Source organism: Epargyreus clarus, unplaced genomic scaffold, assembly GCF_041222505.1.
Source record: "Epargyreus clarus isolate Ecla_fem2 unplaced genomic scaffold, WU_Ecla_fem_2.2 ptg000014l, whole genome shotgun sequence".
Taxonomy (NCBI): domain Eukaryota; kingdom Metazoa; phylum Arthropoda; class Insecta; order Lepidoptera; family Hesperiidae; genus Epargyreus; species Epargyreus clarus.
In genome coordinates, this window is record NW_027332222.1 from 6,416,260 (window position 1) to 6,437,081 (window position 20,822).

A 20,822-nucleotide genomic window follows, 5' to 3' on the forward strand; every position below is an offset into this window, starting at 1 on the left:
GGTACAAGGTTCAAATCCCAGGCCCCTCTGATTTTTCAAAGTTATATGCGTATTAGAAATCAATTATCACTTGCTTAGACGGTGAAGGAAAACCTGAGAAATCTTTAAAATACAAGTTTTCGAAAGTATGTGATGGCAATTCGCACTTGGCCAGCACGGTGGATCCGTGCCCAGCAGTGTTCGACGTCGATGGTAGAAAGAGATAGACGACTAACATTTAAGAAGTGACCAACTTAGGAATGACACCCGGTTCACAGGAATGACAACCCGGTTCTATACAGTTAGTTATAGATGTCCGTGGGCAGTGACCATATACCATCGGGTGGACGTGGACTACATGCTCAATGCTCATATTTCATTCATAAAAATAATATTGAACTATAGTTCTTCTACAAAGTCATCGAGATCTCAGTAGATCAGAACTGATTGTAGAGATCATATCAGGGTCCTCCAAACTTGAATAGCAGTCTTCTAGCAGACATGGCCATTTTATTTTTTTTGTTTACGAGGGGGAAACCTTCAAAAGGTACCCGGCGCCGTGGGAGAACATAGGTACTTTTTAATTCATCGATTATCGTATTACTTTATCTGATAAAAAGATGTCGCTGTTGTAATAGTAGTAAGACTAACTTGTTTAAATGAAGTAGATCGAAATACTAAAGTTATCAATGAAAACTATATTTCTCCAATAAATTGTGCATGAATTTGGCTAAAGTTGAAGTCCATCTGAGGGTGGAACTTTTTATTTTGAACCTTTTATCAATACGTACTTTTCATTTGGTGGGTGGATACGAAAAAGTTCATCAGGTGTTTCCAACAGCATTGTAAAACAATTACATCTGTGATAACAAATAATGGCAGAAAACCGTAAATAAGCATTTTTGTTAGTAAACTAGGATGAAAAAGAATTCCAAACTGCATTATTTTAATGCTCCCCATTGCCCGTAATACCCAGTAAATTGAAGTTGTGAAAATTACACGTCGAGTAGTTATAATTTTATTATTGTTAAAGTATGTATTTTTACATTATAAAGTTTTTTAAGTGTGTTTTCAGTTGTAAGTGTATATATTACTTTTTTAACAATACGCTAAAGTGGTATAAGTTCTTACGTGCGTACATAAATACATACGCTTTTTTAATAAAGTAAATCTCTGGGAATTAAAAGTTACTTTTTATGTTTACAGTCATACAACTATTAATCTTTAGGATTATTTTACCTTGTAGGGATAAGGGATCTACACGAAATTAAAATTAAATAATATATGTTGATAAAATACAGACTATCTTTATTTAATTCCAATTTAATCATGAATAAATATGTTTCCGTTGTTACATAATACACAGAATTTTGAGATATTTGTATTAATCCTTAACAGGTAGAATCAGAAAAGTGGCTGGATGCATTTACTCATATCTACTACATCACTCTTGCCAATGTAACTTTACTATTATAGATAAAAATGAGGCGACAAAAAAACTTCACATTTAGATCAAAAAATGTTTACATGGATTTATTGAAGTCGTTACAATATCAATTTTGCACTGTTTCTTTACTCTTTTACGATACTTATACTTTAATCAAAACATACACCATTTGGTATTAAATGCTATTATAACACATAGGGGCTCTCGAAGGAGGCTTTCAATGGTCCTTCAGACATATCTTATGTAATAACGTAATATATAACAGAGAAGGCGGTATCGGTGGTGCGTCCCCGACGCCATCTCCCGTCCGCGCCGAGCCGGTTCGCGTCACTCACTTTTACCACGTACACTACTATAATATAAGAGTCAGCGGTCTCTCGGGTATCGACAAACAAATATACAAAGCTCTCCACGTCGAATTAACACAAAATATAATTATGAACATATATCTGTACTCTAAAAATAATCCAAAAGAAAACAAAATCAATAGAAACCACAGCACTTTCAGTGTCTGTCACGTTGGGTAAATAAAACACTCTGATTGCACATAAACAGTTAGTCGGGGCGTGCGCGCCGTTATTACAATTATTATTAATAATATCACTAACCGCATTCACACGTGTATACAAGATCATAGAGGGGATAGAACGTCGGCGTTAGCCTGCGGGAGGGGCGACGTTGGCGGCCTAGGACAGGTGGAAGGAGTGCTGGCCCTCGGACGCGGCCAGCCGCAGCTTGGCGCGCATCACCTCCGCGCTGCTGTAGTCGGGCAGCTTCAGGTAGTTCACGCACGTCATCACCGACGGCAGGTACTCGTCGGGGTCCAGCGACGACTCCAGCGACTTGCGCACCACCGTCAGCGGTGGGTTCAGGGCCTTGAAACCTAACGGTAGAAAATTTCATGTAGCAAATAACAGTAAACCAAAGAACATAGACAATCTTGTAAGATTCAACTGAAACGAGAACGTAGGGCAGAAGTGTAATCGTAGAAAAATTACGGATGTTAAGACATCGGCTAGAGCGGCGTGTCACTGACTTTACGCCATTGTCTCGCTACTGATACGCTACAAAGTCGCAGGAGCGACCATTTAAGATCATGTGAATCTAGAATACAGGAACAAATTTGTTTTTTTCGAAAAACTTACGAGCATATCCTGAAACTAATATAATACATAGTTAACGATGACGACGATCGTACCTCCGGTGGGCAGCCGCGGGCTCCCCGTGACGAACTGCAGGAAGAGGCGCTGCTCGTCGCGCGTGTAGGAGGCGAGGATGTCGACCAGCATGCAGATGGCGCGCGACTCGGCCGTGTAGCCGTGGTCCGGCCGGATGCACTCCGCCAGCAGCCGCGGCTCCCAGCGCTGCTCGCGACCGCCTGACACCACACCACATTTACATTTGTATAAAGGTTTACTGTGGACGCGCGAAGTGCGCGAATAACAATATGCGAAGTAATCATTAATTTTTAGCGCATTATTAAAAATTTGATCAGAAATTATTTTGTTTCGAGCGAAGTCGCGTGCAAAGTGAAATGCTTTTAATTTCTGTGGAAGGAATACAATATTCTATCGTCATTGTAAATAATTTTGTTTTTTAACAGCAGTAAAATGATAAGAACAATACAATAGATTTTAAATTGAAATGACACATTTCTCAAGGAACTTACCTGATGGGCTTCCACAAAACACTTGTTCCAATTCTTCTGGGTAGAAAATCTTAAGGTTGGCTAGTGGGAATACTGATTCGAATCCTTCCTTAAATGCTTCCATTTGCTTCAATACACCTAAAACAATTATTAACAATAAAAATATTATTTTACAGTTACAAAGAACTTTCGTCCTCCAAACATCATCCATAAATCTTTAAAATATACTAAATCGTAACTAATGTGCAGGAATCAAGGCGATTTCACAGACAGGATCTTAAAAACATATTCTTCTCTTATTCCATTTGAAGATAACTCAAACTGAGTACAAATTGATTTCCGACTTTAATCTGGTGGTGGATCTGATGGTAGCCGGTGAATCTGATCACCAGCTCAAATAGTGCTGCTACAGCAGTACATACGGTGTCAGCTTGTACGACTCCATGAATTCGACCTATGGTCCTAGACACCATTACACACACGCGCACGCGCATACATACACACACACACACACACAATCATCCCAATACACCGGTACAAGCGCGCGCACGTACCCTCGTAGAGCAGCCAGTGCGTGACGAGCGCGATGTAGTCGTGCAGGTTGTGCGCGGTGACGGGCGTGTCGCGGCCGCCGCGCCGCAGCTCCGTGCAGCCGTCGCCCGGCAGGATGAAGTCCAGCCCGAGCTCCTCGATCGGGCACCCGTCCAGCTCCAGGGCGTTGATCTGTGCCAGCAATTAATCGAATCATTTTTATCTCTAGTTCACGTCTCCTATCATATTAATCCTTTATTCTACATTCAAATTAGCTGATATGAATAATATTTTGTAAATTTTACATAACAATAGACGCAGATGCACTTTAAAATGTTATCGAACGGACGAAAAATAATTAGTCCTTTCGATGATTCTTTAGCATTTGTTTCTTATTAGTATTAGTGATACGACTAATTAGAATTCCGGCTATAAAAATAGAATACTAAAAAAATCTGGTACTTTCAGATTTAACCTTTCACGTCCAATTGAAAAATTTACATATGTAAAAAATAGCCCACAAGTTTTTTTTTTATAAACATGAAGCACCAAATAAACAAACAGCCCACCGTAAATGGTGATAGTAAATGGTGACTGTTATCCATTGACATCTTTAACCAATAACTCAATAATAATAGTCTCTTTCTAAATAGAATGAAGCCTGAAGCCGATCATTGTTGATGTAAATTAGCTGGAATTCACACCCATTCACCAAGTACGCAAGAACTGCTTGACGCTACAAATACGCGGTGGTAACGTACCATGTGCGTCCGCTGGTCGGGCGAGTGGCGCGTGTCGTGCGCGATGTGCGCGGCGCGCTCGGCCACGCGGCGCAGGCGGCACAGCGAGCGCCACAGCTCCGGCGCCACGTGCCGCACGTCACTCAGCCCCAGCCAGCGCTGCTCGTTCACCACCCAACGGTACATCGACACCGACAGCGGGATGTCCACCTGCACGCACGCACAGACACATACATTTATAATAAATACGTACACGGAAACATTTAATAATGTAGTACGAAATATATACAAAATCACGTATAATAAAAAAAACATATGTTTTACTATATTGTCCCTTATCATAATTCACATGGCAAACCACACGGAAGAAACCAATGATAGAATTATAATCTTATTATAACATTGGCTACTACAGAGCCGACAAAAAAGTCAAGAATTCTTAATTAGACTTCTTTTACGATGTGTTATATTATTTATATTATTGCATTTCTACAATAAAATAACAAACATAAAATTAATGTCAATCAATAATAGTACGCCGTTCCATGTTATTTTTGAATCCAATATTTATCAATAAAACAACTCACCATTCTAGAATCCATAACAGCTTTGGCCATAAACTTGCCCAGGAATCGAAACTTGGCCTTGACGCGTGAGAGATGCGTCGCGCGCGCGTTGCGGCCAATCGCCTGCGGGAAGAGCCCGCACGGCCACGTGACGTACGTCGCGTCCGGCGCCGGCGACGGAATCGACGTCTCCTTCTCCAGCTCCGACGGCTCCGGAGACCGGTCCTCGTCTAGGTTGAGAGCGTCGCGCACTGATGAGGCGAGTTTCGCAGCGGCATCCGATGAACGATCGGTGACGACCGGTGGTTGGCTCTTGACGATCTCTCCACCGAAAGAGGTGGGCTTCTGCTTGAAGTTCTCGCTGCCGTGCCACAGGTCTAGATCGGCGCGCTGCAGTTCTTGGGATACAAGAGCGTAGAACTCCAGTGTGGGTCCAAGGCCGGTGCCCACTTCGTTTTCGTATTGGATCTCGAGGAGAGCCTGAAACAAATAATAAATTGAAAATTAGTAACGCATACACCTTTGCAATTGTTATTTCTAAACAGTCAAATGTTATCTTAATTTAACCTATTATTTTATTATGATTTAACATTTAATGCATTCTTAGCTATACATGTCAGTATGTACTTATATAATTTATTATCATTTTAGTTACGTGTTCAGATTTAATAAGAAAGTGTATAAACGTAAATCCGTCAAATACAACTAGAAATAAGAAGCGTGTACGTGTTAATACTCAGTAAATTTCGTGTATGTACACTAGTCTCTTAACCCGACTGTGTAGAGTAATATTGGCTGCTCTGCAGCCCAAATGGCTGGACAGATTTAAACATATGAGGTGTCGCTGGATTCCTTTAAATTGTACGAGTAATTTAAGCTATATTTTTAGCAGTGTAACGTTTTGTTTTTAGTCTAATTTATGTGTATACTTTGGCGCGCGGCTCACTGTCATCCTTGCGGTGCGCGTGTAAATACGTGTGCATGTTACTACTCACCTTGGAGTGCGCGTACTCCTGCATGACGTGCTCCGCCTGTCGCAGCACGTTGTGCCGCTGCACGGTGCGCTTGCGGCGGTCGAGGCGCGGCGCCACGCGCTCGTCCGCGCCGGCCGCCGCGCGCTCGCCGCCCGCCTCCAGCAGCCGCTGCAGCGCACGGTCACGGTCGAACGACACCACGTAGAACAACAGGTGGCGGCACTCGAACGGGAATATGAATGGGCTGCGAGGGAGGAAGATACCCGTTCATTTGGACTTCGAGTCAATCAATTAATTCTTAAATGCTAGTTATAATAATTATTATTGTATAATGTACAGAATTTACGCCAATTTGTTTCTTAGACTGATATTTCAAAAATATGTTTCCTTTTTTATTAAAACAGACTAGCATTTTTTTCTTAATATTGAATTGATTTTCTTCTACTACACTTATTTTTAAAATAATCTTAAAATAAAAAGAAATTACGAACAGCAACGTTACTTACCATGCATAAGCAATTTTCTTCAGCCATGGTGGTAGATTTCCAGTCATAATTACCAAAGGATCTTGTAGTTGCCTGTTAGCCTTCGCAGCGAGCTGAAAAAAATCAAACATAAATCTTGAATTTCTGTTTTTATATCGAATAGTTATATTTCCTTACTTGCCTACTTTCATTGCCTGCTGCGCTTTTTTGTATAACGGCCCTAAAAGCGAAAGTGCAATAACCTTTGCGTTGATGAAGTCAGCGTGCGGCACGAGCGGGCGGTGGTCGGGCAGGCAGGCGGCGCGGTAGAGCGAGGGCCAGTGGCGGGACAGCGCGTGCAGCGCGCGCAGCAGCTCCAGCGCCGGCAGCGACGCGTCGCGCACCTCGCCGCCGCCCGCCGCCAGCAGCGGCGAGCGCAGCGTCACCACCAGCGGCGACTCGCGCGTCGGCACCGCACCCTCTGTCACACGCACACAAACACGTTTAAGGTTTATTACCTACGATGCTTGATACTACAGATTATTCACGCACTTCCAACGACCGTGGAATCCCACGCATTGTAGACGACGTTTTTGATATAACCCGAAAATGCATTTTAACTCATGTCGTTTATGTGATTACGCCTTTTCGGTATCGGAAAAAAATGGCACATTCCTCCAATCAAAACACAGCTGCAAGAAAAACGCGTAAACTGGTACAAGTCAAAAATAGATTTGATAAATCAAAAAAACAAATTGTACCATCTCAAGACATAACAAGGTGTGCCTATCCAATGGAAATGAAACACAAAAGACACTTGAAATTCATACCAAAACATAGGTTAACAATCAATATTTTTAAACAATTACCCGTCACAGCAATACTCTAATAATGTATTATTTCCACTCAAATCACTAACCATTCCACAGCAAGTCAGGTTTGCGTCGTGAAGACAGTTTGGTAGGTTGTCCCTTGCCCTTGCGGGAGGCGCTGGCCTCCGCGCGCGGCTGTTCCCCAGCCTCCACAGCTCGGTAATATATAATATGCGTTTGCACCCAGATCCCGGCATTCGCTACAAATAACAACAGTCATAAAATTGATATCTCAACCAAAGGTTAACAATTGCATATAAAATTGGTTGACAGTAAAATTCTGTATAGCTTTACACATACAGATACATGTACGTATATAACAGAGAGTATATAATTTTTCGTAAATATTGATATAGTTATTTCTAGAGATGCGCCGAATAGTGGTTTACTGAATAACCGAATACCGAATAATATTCGGTTTAACCTTTACCGAACCGAATATTCAGCCGAATTATTCGGTTAACCATTTCTTTATTGTCAGTTTGTCAATTATGTGTGTTCATTAACACTTTAAAATGTTGGTTTGAGTTTTAAAAATATATACTTAATTAAGGTTTAAAATAAATGTTCACTATGCTAACTGTAGATTAAGTAATAAATGTGTTGACTTGAGGTATCAAAATAAATGTTGATTTGAAGTTTAATCGCTTTATTTTATTAGCTTTATTCAACACATTCTTCATAGGATTTGAGTTTGACTTGTAATACAACATAAATCTTATATAAGAAGTTTTGTGTTTTAGTCCTGTACTATGTCGTGTACACAAGAAATAGAAATACTCGAACAGAATATATTCGGCACCAAAACCGAATAACTCGGCCGAATACAAATAGCAACAAAGATGCCGAATACGCCGAATACCGAATACCAAACGAATATTCGGCGCATCTCTAGTTATTTCGAATTAAAATAGAAATGTTTCTAATACTAACACGTTAAGTGTATAGTGTAGACAAATATTAAAAATAGGAGTTTTGTAACACATACCCAACGGCGTCTCAGTATCAGTGTCGGCGTCAGTTTGCTCGCCGAACTGCCTCACGGCTTGGTATACAGTCATGTTGTACGGCAGCACTGTGTCTCCAATCAGGAACTCCAGTTTGTGGTCCGAACTACACATCATTCAAATAATTAATAATTGGAAAAACAATAAGACTATTAACCAGTATATTGAAATTAACATTTAGATATGCTTATAATATATAAGATTTTTTTTCTGAAATGTTGAATCACTTAATGAGTAAAAATATGCAGTCTTATTTCTCAAACTTATAGCACATTATTGACAAAGAGGCACTTCTAAGTCTAACTGTACCTTATTTACACGTTTATACATGCCAATTTGGCTATGTAAAAGGCCCATCACCTACTTAGAACTTACACAATACCACTGTGATAACTGATTAGAAACACGAATGACAACATTAGTTATATATATTTTTTTGCAATCCCTGCATGCAAGAATGAGATAGAATATTTGACATAAGACCTACTCGGTGGGCTGGTTGTGCAGCGGCGGTCCCAGCGTGTCGTCGACGTCGTCGTCGGAGGCGGCGTCGTCGTCCGAGTGCGGCGCCGCGGAGCCGTCGCGGGCGCGCGAGCTCGCGTACCCGCGCTGCGCCAGGTAACTGAAAACCAATTGATCTTTAGCATTGTATAGTCCGCGCCAAACTTGTCGTTCGCTCCGAAAAGAGAAACGAGTCGCGTCGCAATAGCAAATTGTAGATATTAGCGAGACGAAGACAGCGCGGAACCTCCCCGGCACCCGTCTGCTGGCCCGCACATAGCTGCGTTAGTGTGCCATTACCTAACCGAGTATATGCTAAACCTTCCAAACTAAACTAAACTAAACCAGGTTCAGAGCGGACTAGAAATTTTGCGGAGACTATAGCGTTTATTTAGATGTAAGCTTTATACCTACACGCTTTTTTATTAAAAAGATAATCACAATACGACATGTGTTAATTCTAAGAGAAAATTTTATATTTGAAATTAATATTTTTAATGTTAACAGCCTAATGACACACTTGAGCTGACTTATAAATAACGAGCTTTTGCCCGCGGGTTTGCTCGCGTTACGAAGTAATATTTTCATCCTCTATTTTATCCCCTTGGGGCTAGAATTGATCAAAATCCTTTCTTAGCGAATGCCTACGTCATAACATCTACCTGCATGCCAAATTTCAGCCCGAACAGTCCAGTGGTTTGGGCTGTGCCCATAGGATCACTATGTCAGTCAGTCACCTTTGAGTTATATATATTATTATTATAGTTATAGTTAGATTTGTGGACACTCAAAGTACAAAATAACTAAGTATCTGCTTATGAAACTAGAATAGATTATATATAAACTTACCGCTCAATGGCTTGCACTAAAGCTAAGGGGTCAATCCGCACCACACCACCTTTCCATTGCTTTAGGTTGGTGCAAGAAGGATGACGTTTGAGATCACACTGAAAATAAAAAAAGAAAAATATATTATGTAATATTGCTTGATAAGAAATTAATTGAGATCTAGGTGTCTGTGCTGCACGGTATCCATCTCTGCGAAAATTGTAACATCTTCAGAATAGATTCTCGTTTCGGTGCCCATACGCCACAAGGACGTTTAAGAAAACTAGATAGAGTGAGACTCGAGTACAGTGTGTATTGTATATCGTGCGTGGTTACCATGAGCTGGTGCGTGTTGAAGAACTTGAGCGCGGAGGTGGCGGTGGCGGGGCGCGCGGGCAGGTCGTGCACGCGCACGGGGAACTGCTCCAGGTGCGACACGCACGCGTTCACCTTGCCCACCAGCGCCGCCAGCGCGCCGCCGCCCGCCGCGCACCACGCCCCCACCGACTGCGCCTTCTCCAGCCAATCCTTGTCGCTGCACACCGAAATATACAGTTTGGTTCGTCTTTATTGCATTATTATCTTACGTAATATAAATTTATAGGTTACTCTTTTGTGTGTGCCATCTCTAGATGAGTTTCGGCAATCACCACAACCCAAATATATTAAAACGTACGAGGTATGTCGATAAATGTTAATATAATAATATAAATAATTAAGTTGGATTCCCCGCACAGTCGCTTATAGAATAAAATTGGAAAAAATACACGACACTCAAGATACATAAAGCTACATACCATGTTAACAAAGAAACATCTGTCACCTATTATAATTCACCTATTATAAGCATGCTGCATTAATTGTTTTAGTTTAATTATAAATTTAATTTTATAATAAATTTAATAATCTGTAAGAGTACCTTGAAATTAAATCAAAAAATATGTGCACTTATAATCGAGCAGTCACAATATAACTTACTTCCAACGTAAAATAATTCAGATAAAATATTACAGATTTTCACCTTTACTACATTATTATTACTTACTCAGCGACGAGCGGCATATCAGCGAACACGTGCAAGAAGAGCCGCAGACGCTCCTCGCAGGCGGCCACGCTCTCGGCGGACGCGCTCTCGCTGTCGGGCTCGCGCTCCGCCCCCTCGGCGGACTCCGCCTCGTCCGCGCCCGTCAGGAACTGCAGCAGCGCGCCTAGCACTCCGGAATGGTTCACCTGTTACATTTTAAACATTTGATCATGAAATTATTCGTAAATAGCTATTTAATACATAGCATGCTTTCAAGTCGATTTGATAGATTATATGTAAAAAAATACTTTAGAAAATATTATTTATGTCAAAATAAAAAGCATTAGTTATAGTTTTTTTTCTAAATTTATTTACATACGACGGAAAAAAATGTTACCTTGTCACTTTTAAGAAGTATAAGAAAAATAATCTATGTAATTTTATTGTAATATTTTTATGATCACAAACGTATATTTTATAATAAAAATATTCATCCAATCAAAATGGACTCAATAGTTTCTATAAAACACTTCAAATAAGAACTGTGTTACCAAATAACAATAAAAAAGTGTTTTGTGTGCGAGGTTTGTGTGTGCAGGCATGTGTGTGTATGGAAGTGCAGGTGTGTGTGTGTGTGTGTGTGTGTGTGTGTATGTGTGTGTGTGTGTGTGTCTGCCCGTGTGTGTGTGTGTGTCTGCCCGTGTGTGCGTGTACCTCGAAGGGCGACACGTCGTGGTGCAGCAGCGTGTCGCGCAGGTGAGCGAGCGCGGCGCGGCGGTGGTGATGGTGCGGCAGCGCGGCGGCCAGCGCGGCGAGCTGCTCCAGCGCGCCGCCGCCGCCGCCCAGCGCGCCCCACTCGCGCTGCAGCCGACCCGCGCGCCACGTGATCCACTCGCGGACCTTCTCCCTGATACGCAGACACGATAACGTTCTCAATAGAAGTAATGGCAGCATCATGTTTTATTTATTTTTTAAAAACTAAATAGGAACTAACTAATAAGAAAAAACTTATAGCTTGTAAATCACAGTGATGAATCTTCAATTTGCTCAATTACTGTTATTTAAATTTTAATATACTATAAGTATAGATTCATAATAAGCCTTCCTCTATCCCACTAAGAGAATAATCTCGGACTTGGGAATTCAGTTTTCGGAACTATTGATTACACAACTCTATCCGAATGTTATGTAAATAAATATAACTATATAATTCATTTATATGTACTTATAAATATGTTAGACTATTAAACAATGATCTTTTCACAACTAATGGAAGCAATCACTCACTTGTTTTGCACTGTGAGGTTGGCGGAGGCGTGTGGAGAGGCGAGAAGACTGGTGTCCTTGTGCGCATGCGGGGAGCGGCCCCAGCGAGACGGGTTTAAAGACGACAGGAATGACGATGTCTTGGACGTGCCGCCCATGCGACTAGCCGAGCGCGCTGCCACAGGAACCCCTGACGCTGGATGTGGGAAACACGTAATTAGTATCACCTTATTACGCTTCTGGGCGCACACATCTTTCCATATTGAATATGGTTTGGACTTAATCTGTCACACTGGGCGAATATAGGCTTCAATTATTTGGGACCACTCTGATACTGTGCTTACTAAATTTAGCGGTTAACTGTTGTTTCTTTTTTATGGACTTTTTCATTTTAATAGAATCTAATCTTCAACTCTTGAGGACGAGGAGAATTAATTATTATCCTAAACAAGGTCAAAACGAAAGTTTTGAAAAGAAAAACCAGACTGTTAATCCGTCAAGACGTTTAGATTGCAGGGCGTTGCACTGTATGGGGTATGCATGTATACGCTAGAAAATCATTATCCTCCGCCGTTGGGTAACAGTTATGTAACATAGCGATGTGAGTACGTACCTGTGGCGGGCAGCGGCGCGGCTTGTGTGGCGGGCGCGGGCGCGGCGGGCGCGTGGTGCGCGTGGTGCGGCGCGGCGTGCTGCACGTGCGGGTGCGCGTGCGGGTGCGCAGGCTCGTCGCGCCGCCGCGGGTGCCGCGCCGCCGCGCCGCCCGAACGCTTCACCGCACGCTTGCGCTTCAGCATCTCCGCCAGTTGCAGCGGGCTGCCGGACCTGAAATTCACACGACAATAACATGGCGAATAGTTTTATTTACACTAATTTAAGACAAAGATGTACTATCATTATTGCAAATTGCAACATATAATCAATCATAAATATCACAAAATGGCCATCTCGACAAGGCTATTATAGTCTGATTTATAATTAGATGTCCAAAATGTAGACAAAGAAATGTCATTATGAAAATACGATTACAGGAATTATAAACCTTAACAAATTAACAAGAAACAAAAAGTTTAACAAACAAAACAAAAACTTAATAAATACACACAATTTAACAAACGCGCTGTGAAAACCAGAAAATATTCGAGTTCGACCACAATAATATCAAATAAAACAATATTTACCGGTGCATTGAAGTCGTAGCTGGATGTGTGGAAGCTGAAGTAGCTGGTCCGGGCTCTGAAGCACTTGGGTCGCTACCAGCTACTGAAAAATATGTCAACATTATTACCAAGATTTATGTGATACAAAAATAACATACAAAAAATCACTTTGCTTACGTAGCGATGTTGCAACAAATGATCCAGATGCGGAAAATGCCAGTGACAAATTGTTGTGATCTAATGAGCTTGCCGAGGTTGATGCGGGTGGGGAAGATCCACCACTCGAACGCATACTGGAACCACTGGGGGACTGTAACGAAGAATAAATTATAATATTAATAGAGTATCTTTTATATATTTTAAAATAAGATTTCTATATTCTGACCTTTAGAATTTTAATGTGGTAAAATAAAAAAGTCTATATGACTGATGTATAAAAATCCTTTATAACATGCCTAACTATACAATTTAGTCGTTTTCAAGGCAACTTTGAGAACCTCAAGTTTCTACTCACCTTAATTTTCCCATGTTTGGAGACGGTTGTGGGTGGCGCGGCGGCGGCGCCCGCGGGCCGCTCGGCGAGCTGCGCGACCTGGTGCAGCACGCCCTCGCGGCGGAACTGCGCGCCCATCTCGTCCGGCAGCCGCTGCATCAGGATCTCCGCCAGCTGCAGCGAGCCCACCACTATGCGCAGATCGCTAGACGCCATCATGCCCGCGATGTGGGACGATATCACCTGCGCCGGGAAATTTATATATTTATCAACCTGTCTCTAAACTTTAGATGTAAAAGTGTTGTCCTTTTTACATTTCATGCTTAAGAAGCCAGATTTGTTTAAACGGAATGAATCTCTCGAAATATTAGTAAAATTTGAAAAAGACTTTTTTATTTAATACAGTTTATAAAAATCGGTATTCTGGGACTGTTAAGACTCTCTAGGCCTCTCCTAAACCTCTCCGAAGCAAGAACCCTTATGCGTAAAGGAGTTCTATAAAAATGGAAATGGTAATATGGACATTCATAAGAAACCGTGGCGCACGATTCAAGACTATTGTGAGGACATTAAGGGTACTTATAACACATAGGTATGTATGTCAGTTGTCAGTAACGCGCTCACCTGAGTCTTGAGCACCTGTCGCAGCAGCGGCGCGTCGGCGTAGTACACGCAGCGCAGGATGGCCTTGAGCGCCTGCGCGCGCACGTTGGGCCCCGCCGAGCTCCAGTACACCTCGTGCAGCACCGCCAGCAGCGCGCGCACCAGCGACGGGTTGCAGCGCACCATCGCGATGCGCGGATCTGGAGGGAATCGTTTCTATGATACGAATACGTTATAGATCGATCTTAGCACAGTGAACACATCGACGGTAATGATGGTAATGATAAAAATGTTCCCTATAAACCAATACTGTGAATAATCACCTCGCCCATCTAAAAACACACAAGTTCTATTTTTTTTATAATATATTGCTGTACTGACAAGCTTTTAAATTATATATATGATTACGCAATAATCAGATGATAAATTAAATACTCTTTACCATAGGAATATTGATATATGTAACACTAATTTATAGGTGTGATATACACAGAACATATCATATTTCTATGTGGCAGACTCAAGATGCGAGCGCATACCTGGAGCGGGCGCGATAGCAGTGGCAGCAGCGGGCGCGCCGGCGGCTGTGGGCGCGTGCGGCGCGGCGTCGGCGGCGGCGGGCGCGACGCGCTGCACGGGCCGCGTGGTGCCCGTGTGGTCGTTGAGCTGCTGCATGGCCGTCAGGTCCACCGTGTACGAGCGGCCCAGCGTCGTGAGGCACACCTCCTCCTCGCCCGCCGCGGCACCCGCCTCCAGCGCGCGGCTCTCTGCCCATGAATAAGAGCGCCATACTCCTGATTGACATATTGATCAGTCTTTGAATCTACATTACGCACGAACCAAATAGATAAACGACAGAAATAAAATATGAAATTATATACCTCGTACTCGTATGCTATACACGACGAAAAATAAAATTACAAATTACATACAAAAAAAATGTTCGTGAATGGACTTTTAAAGTGAATAAAGCATTACCTCTATCGTCCCTCCACTGCCAGTGCGCGGCGCGCTCGGCGGCGGCGGACCAGGGCCGGTCGAGGTGCGCGTCCACGGCGAAGATGCCGTCGGTGGGCAGCCGCGGCATCAGCTCGCCGATCAGGCACGTGATCTCGCACAGCTCCTGCGGCAGCCGCGGTAACAGCTCCACTTGCTGGAAACGACGTTACACGAAACTAGATTATTACTGTCCCATGGATTATGTAACGTAACGCAACATACTCTTCAATTTTGTTTACATATAAGCAAAAATAACTTGTTTTATATTAACATTTATAATGGATCGGAATTTCAACATTAAAAAAAATGATTTTATTCAGTTTATACATAAAACATTATTTAGATTTATAAGGGCAAGTACATGCCACTTAACGCTAATGCTAACGATTACGAATATTTTTATATTGTATTCAAATCCAGTGGAATTAACACTAGGTCAAGGGTACATTAATGAAATCAAGTGATGAGTAATATTAAAGAATTTCAAGGCCTAATTTGAACTAACCTCCTGGTGTAGAGTTGATCCAGTTAACAGACACAAAAGTGTGTCGGCGATCGAACGCTGGTGCAGCGCCAGCGCGAGTTGCGGGCACGCACTACACATGACCCACAGAAGACGCAGTACCATGATGAACGTACCGCCGGATATCAGGGGCGGTTGGACCACCAGCTACAGAATAATATGTTATTGTCAACAAAAAAGTATTATAAAATTTGTAAAACTTTAAAGCTCGTCTACAATCATAGATTAATTGGAAACATCTACTAACAGCTAATGATAGGTTCGGACAAATATTTATGTACTTCATTTCTAAATATGTATACTTCATTTCAGCACCGAATACTTTTATCAGTGATCATTTAATAAACGTAAAACATTTTTGGTTTTGTATCTATATGGCAATAACGCGAATTTTGGTAATAATTTTATTTATCTGACATAAAAAATATAATGTAATATGATAGTTATGCACCATACATTGAAAATATTAGCAATGGTAAACCTGACATAAGCTAATGTAAAACTTACAAGTTGTTGCAAATTAGTGAGCAATTCAGGTGTTGCTATTTCTTGAAGTCTAGCCGGATCGTGTTGGAAGCAGTCGACCAGTCGGGAGAACGCCAGGCACACACACTCCACAGATTTTTTATCTTGTTGGGTGAGCCTGGAAACGAAATTTTATTTATTCCTTACCAAATTACTCTATATTTATAATAATATAGTGTAGTCATTTTGTATGACTGCTTACCTGTTAGCCAATAATTGAAGTGAATCCCTGACGAGATGGAACTCGTCCGGAGTGAGATTCTGGCAGCAATTAGCCGCAATGGACAACGCAGCGCGCTGTGCGTTGATGGAGAAGAAATCCAAGTAGGTCAGGCACGCTGAGACGCCACGCTGTTCAACAAATACATTCAATGATTTCATGTGAAACTTTACATATGTATTACTGAATTAAAGAAGTAGTGCATAATTTTAACTTTCTCTGAAATTATGTTATTATGTGATACAAATTTATAGGTATCTTATATGGTCCGCAGAAGTAAAAATATAGTAAACAAAAGATTCATATAATTATTGGATTTTTTTACTTAAACAAAATAATTTTATTCGCAATTTTGTATAAAGCTGTAAACAAACTTGTAGCTTCAATCAACTAACATATTTTACAACAATTTGCCACTTGATACATTGAAAGTTTTCTAAATCCGAACATAGAGGTTCGGAGCATCTTATCCATGCGCTATACGAAGTACGTATTGTTGTTATACTGACCGCTTGCAGGATAGCCTTGGAGTGCCTGCGCGAGAGCATGTCGAGCGCGGTGAGGCTCTGCTCGGCGACGTCCATGCACGTGATGGCTTGTAGTTTGTCGAGGAAGGCGGGCACGGCCAGCGCCACCGCGCCGCTGCTGCGCGGCAACGCCTCCAGCATGTATGTTAGTGCGCGGCACGCGTGGTTCATCTAGTTCACACGGTTACATTACGTTTTATACTGTGTATTTAAAACTTGCAATGTTTTTTACCAGGCAAAGTAATTAGTAAAATTCGCGAATAGTTAATATTTTTAGAGGACTAAATTAAAATATCATTAGCTCGGAATTATTTAAGAGATGAAACCATTACTATTCGTGGTCCTGATTTTATATAGAATTTGCTTGAGTAATGTCTTATCAGTAGCATGTGACTTTCAGGAATATTTTATTACTTTACATAGTGTAAAAATATTGTTTCAAAATAATGCACTTTACATTAACATATATGACAAACACTATTTTTTTTATTTGTTTATAATAACAATATATTTTACCATATCAAAGTTATGCTCTGCAGCGAGCAAGTTGACCAGGGCCGGCACGACCTGGCGCACCGGAAACCCAGCGAGAGTATCCTCATTCCCCATTACAAGTAATTGGCACATTTCGATCACTGCCTGCAGCTGTTGACCTTCGTCTCCAGTGGCCTGAAGGCCTGCAAGCAGCTGAGCTGCTTTAGATGCAGCTGCAAAGAAAAAAATGTTTTATTTCACTACACATAACAGTTACATAGCTGGAGCAATCTATTTATCAACTATGCAAAACATTTTTAACAAGTTATATACTACCAATGTTGTGTGTAATATGTGTAAATGTGTTTTCATATTGAGATGGTGGAGAAGACATTTGAGCTGTCACATTACTTTACTTTACACATAAATATTATTGTAATTAACTCTGAGATGAGCAAAACGAGCTAACACACATTAAAATTTTACTAGTTCTATAGATGCACTACAAATATGCAAGTTAAACACCATACAAGTACCATTAAATTCTGCATTTGTTTTTGAATGAGGTAAAAATGTTATTCAACAGCATTCTATACAAGAATGCAAAATATAATATTTGGTAGCTAAGTGTGTCTTGTCGTAGTGTCGTGTCGTGTCGTGTAGTGTCTCACCGGAGTTGGCGGTGACGGTGCGGTGCAGCAGGTGCTGCATGCGCGGGCCGAGCGCGCCGAGCAGGTGCGGCGGCAGGCCGCGCGCCTCGAGCAGCGCCTGCAGGCGGCCCACCTCGCCCTCCTCGCTGGAGGACTCCTCGCCGCCCGCCGCGCCCGCGCCGCTCGCGCCGCCCGCGCCACCGCCCGCGCCGCCCGCGCACTCCTCCGCCGATGCGGATGCTGGAGCGGTAAGTAGCATGCAACGTTTAAATACTCGCGAACGATTAGTCCTTGCGTCCACATTTTTCATGAGGAATATATTATTTATTACACATAAATAATACGCAAACTAGCACAGAAAACATTGACAAAGGTTTTGATTCGTGCTGAAAAACACATCCGGCAGACGTCGGAAAACGTCGGTTTTTTACATATTCACACTGTGTTCGTCTGTACTAATACTAATCGAGTATTTAAACAGTACAAAAAATTAATAACAGTAACTCAGGCGATCCCTTATCGACATATGAATAATATAAACACGCAATTAACAAGAGGACTTGCAAAATAATTGTATCTACATATATCCGAACCCAGTGTCAATCCAAGAGGAACTAAACGCCCTTTTTATTTACTATATTTCGCATAATAAAAATATTGTCAACTTAAATTTCTTACCTTTGCCCTTAGGCTTAACATCGTTTGCCGCGTTGTCAGGCATTGCAGCGGCTGATGACGACACCGGCGGTGTAGAAGATGTAGATGCTACAGCACCCTATAAGAAAATACCAATTAGACAAGCCATTAGCAAAAAAATATGAATATTGAAATATTTTTTATATAAAATCGTAAAATTACCGTGGTTAGTGGCTGGGGGTGAGACCGGCTGGACGCACCACCAGTACTGGCACACGAACCCAGACTGTTTTTGCCTGTTGAAATAAGATATATATTATTTTTTTATGACAATAATTTACATAGGAGTATAGTGGTGATATCGTCAATTCGATGTAGCAAGTGTTAAAACAAGTATAATCCACCTGACATTGAACAAAAACATACTAAAACTTAATCTATTCACGTAAATCTTTCATATAATGAGCACCTTTTGTACCATACGGCCTTGTTTGTTTGGTAATATAAACGCTCTTTATGCACACGAAAGTATAAATATATCTGTAGGTGTTAGCTTTATTCGTATGTAGTGCATGCGCTCTATGTCTGTATACGAGCATGTGCGTTTTCTTTGTGCGTCGGCTTTGTTTGTATGTTCGTGTGCACTCTTTGTACGTATACGTGCGCTTGGGTTTGCACGTGGGCTAGTATGTGTGTGTGTGCGTACCTCGTTTGTCTTTACGCGTGGACGCCGGTTGCGGCTGCGGCATGTCGCGAGCTCGCGCCCGCCGCCCGCTCGCCGCGCTGCTGCCCGCGTCCTCGCTGCCCGACACCTGGCCGAACACACCGCACATTTAGTCATACAATATGATTTCAATACAGCAGCTATAAAAAGGATATCTAACAGGATTTGAACGAATATATTGGTATATATATGTTTGTTTCAGACATAAATATTTGCAAAACAGATATAAAGATTCCGGTGTGGTACATTACTGTAGGCGATAGTTACTGTTTCCAATCAGGTGTCTACCTGCCATATAAACATAAAAAATAAACTCGCTATATTAGTATTATTAAAATGTCTGCTGCAACACCTTTACCCTACTGTAGGAATCAAGAAAAAACCTGGATCTGAAGTTTTTTATTATAAAACACTTAAATTTAAATCATATTAAAACATAAAATGGTTTCTACTACTGCCTAAAACAGAAAATATCTAACCTGTTAAGACGGTCACAGAAACTATACTTTTAACTACTATCACGCCACTTAACTAGTCCTTCCATTAAAATGTACGTAACACTGACTTGTCTCTTAGAAGTGGCTTCCTGCCGCTGACGCTGAGAAGAACCGGCGCCCCTCGTCAGGCAAGCACCCAGCGTTGCACCCGTCGCAGCTGCGATACTCTGAGGACACATCGCAATAATTACAAAACACATGCATACACTCGTGTTTCAAATAGCACATTAAAAGAATCTCATTAGAAAATTACCTAATGAATGAATATTATAATGGTCTCGTTAATGGCTCATTATAAGACAGATAATTACACAGTTTAAGTATAAAGTTATTTTCAAAGTAACAATATTAATATGATACGCACATGATTACTTTAACAATATGTTCAAATATTTTACTCACTCTTCTAGCGTTAGTCTGACGTAAATATGGGAGATCGCGGGGAACTATAAGAAGTTTGCTCTCAGAGCTATGACCCTTTGATGAACTGGCTTCTGTAATCAAAACGTAAATACGAACATGAGTATTAAGTAGGTAAAGGGATTTCATATTTGCAAATGTCTTTAATGGTATATTATTAATTTACCTTGCAAGTCTTTGTAAGGAGGAGGAGTTGTGGTTCTACCACGAATATCACCGGTACTCTTACGCTCTGTGGCCGGTTGACCGTGCACCACGTCGCTTGTTGACGGATTTGCTGTAATAAAACCATTATTGTTGAACACATACAAACACTATCTGAAATGAATGAGTATACTTGATAAAGACGATAACAGTGGCTGATAAGCCGCAATGCAAGCCCAACATAGAGTATAATACACGCAGTTGTAATTAGTTAACCAATAAATGTCGTGTCAGTGGCATGTATAATTAATTTGTTAAGATGATTCTACTAAATGTCCCAGTTTCCAAGCAGCGAGTAGCGAGACATAATGTAGCTTATT

At 41.5% G+C, this 20,822-nt stretch overlaps 1 protein-coding gene across 12 annotated transcripts in view; it reads right to left on the bottom strand.

The window, feature by feature from the left end:
- Nucleotides 1-1,262: 1,262 nt before the first annotated feature.
- The window catches only part of ctrip (E3 ubiquitin-protein ligase ctrip), a 51,490-nt gene continuing 31,930 nt past the window's right edge, over nucleotides 1,263-20,822 (bottom strand). For 10 of the 12 annotated variants that reach the window (XM_073079675.1, XM_073079671.1, XM_073079680.1 and 7 more), the window contains exons 4-39: nucleotides 20,465-20,575; nucleotides 20,281-20,372; nucleotides 19,947-20,045; nucleotides 19,364-19,469; nucleotides 18,880-18,953; nucleotides 18,700-18,796; nucleotides 18,043-18,261; nucleotides 17,414-17,604; nucleotides 16,880-17,068; nucleotides 16,353-16,501; nucleotides 16,133-16,268; nucleotides 15,608-15,772; nucleotides 15,082-15,256; nucleotides 14,643-14,897; nucleotides 14,125-14,303; nucleotides 13,522-13,743; nucleotides 13,185-13,317; nucleotides 13,029-13,110; nucleotides 12,461-12,672; nucleotides 11,869-12,043; nucleotides 11,296-11,488; nucleotides 10,603-10,787; nucleotides 9,894-10,092; nucleotides 9,579-9,676; nucleotides 8,716-8,850; nucleotides 8,210-8,334; nucleotides 7,269-7,421; nucleotides 6,613-6,830; nucleotides 6,392-6,483; nucleotides 5,907-6,129; nucleotides 4,933-5,391; nucleotides 4,367-4,555; nucleotides 3,629-3,797; nucleotides 3,096-3,212; nucleotides 2,625-2,804; nucleotides 1,263-2,309 (exon numbers count right to left, since the gene is read on the bottom strand). In XM_073079675.1, the coding sequence (XP_072935776.1) occupies nucleotides 2,113-2,309; nucleotides 2,625-2,804; nucleotides 3,096-3,212; nucleotides 3,629-3,797; nucleotides 4,367-4,555; nucleotides 4,933-5,391; nucleotides 5,907-6,129; nucleotides 6,392-6,483; nucleotides 6,613-6,830; nucleotides 7,269-7,421; nucleotides 8,210-8,334; nucleotides 8,716-8,850; nucleotides 9,579-9,676; nucleotides 9,894-10,092; nucleotides 10,603-10,787; nucleotides 11,296-11,488; nucleotides 11,869-12,043; nucleotides 12,461-12,672; nucleotides 13,029-13,110; nucleotides 13,185-13,317; nucleotides 13,522-13,743; nucleotides 14,125-14,303; nucleotides 14,643-14,897; nucleotides 15,082-15,256; nucleotides 15,608-15,772; nucleotides 16,133-16,268; nucleotides 16,353-16,501; nucleotides 16,880-17,068; nucleotides 17,414-17,604; nucleotides 18,043-18,261; nucleotides 18,700-18,796; nucleotides 18,880-18,953; nucleotides 19,364-19,469; nucleotides 19,947-20,045; nucleotides 20,281-20,372; nucleotides 20,465-20,575 (5,993 nt within the window). In that variant the 3' untranslated portion in view covers nucleotides 1,263-2,112. The remainder of the gene's footprint in view (nucleotides 2,310-2,624; nucleotides 2,805-3,095; nucleotides 3,213-3,628; nucleotides 3,798-4,366; nucleotides 4,556-4,932; nucleotides 5,392-5,906; nucleotides 6,130-6,391; nucleotides 6,484-6,612; nucleotides 6,831-7,268; nucleotides 7,422-8,209; nucleotides 8,335-8,715; nucleotides 8,851-9,578; nucleotides 9,677-9,893; nucleotides 10,093-10,602; nucleotides 10,788-11,295; nucleotides 11,489-11,868; nucleotides 12,044-12,460; nucleotides 12,673-13,028; nucleotides 13,111-13,184; nucleotides 13,318-13,521; nucleotides 13,744-14,124; nucleotides 14,304-14,642; nucleotides 14,898-15,081; nucleotides 15,257-15,607; nucleotides 15,773-16,132; nucleotides 16,269-16,352; nucleotides 16,502-16,879; nucleotides 17,069-17,413; nucleotides 17,605-18,042; nucleotides 18,262-18,699; nucleotides 18,797-18,879; nucleotides 18,954-19,363; nucleotides 19,470-19,946; nucleotides 20,046-20,280; nucleotides 20,373-20,464; nucleotides 20,576-20,822) is intronic. The other 2 variants (XM_073079682.1, XM_073079681.1) reach the window with 2 other exon arrangements.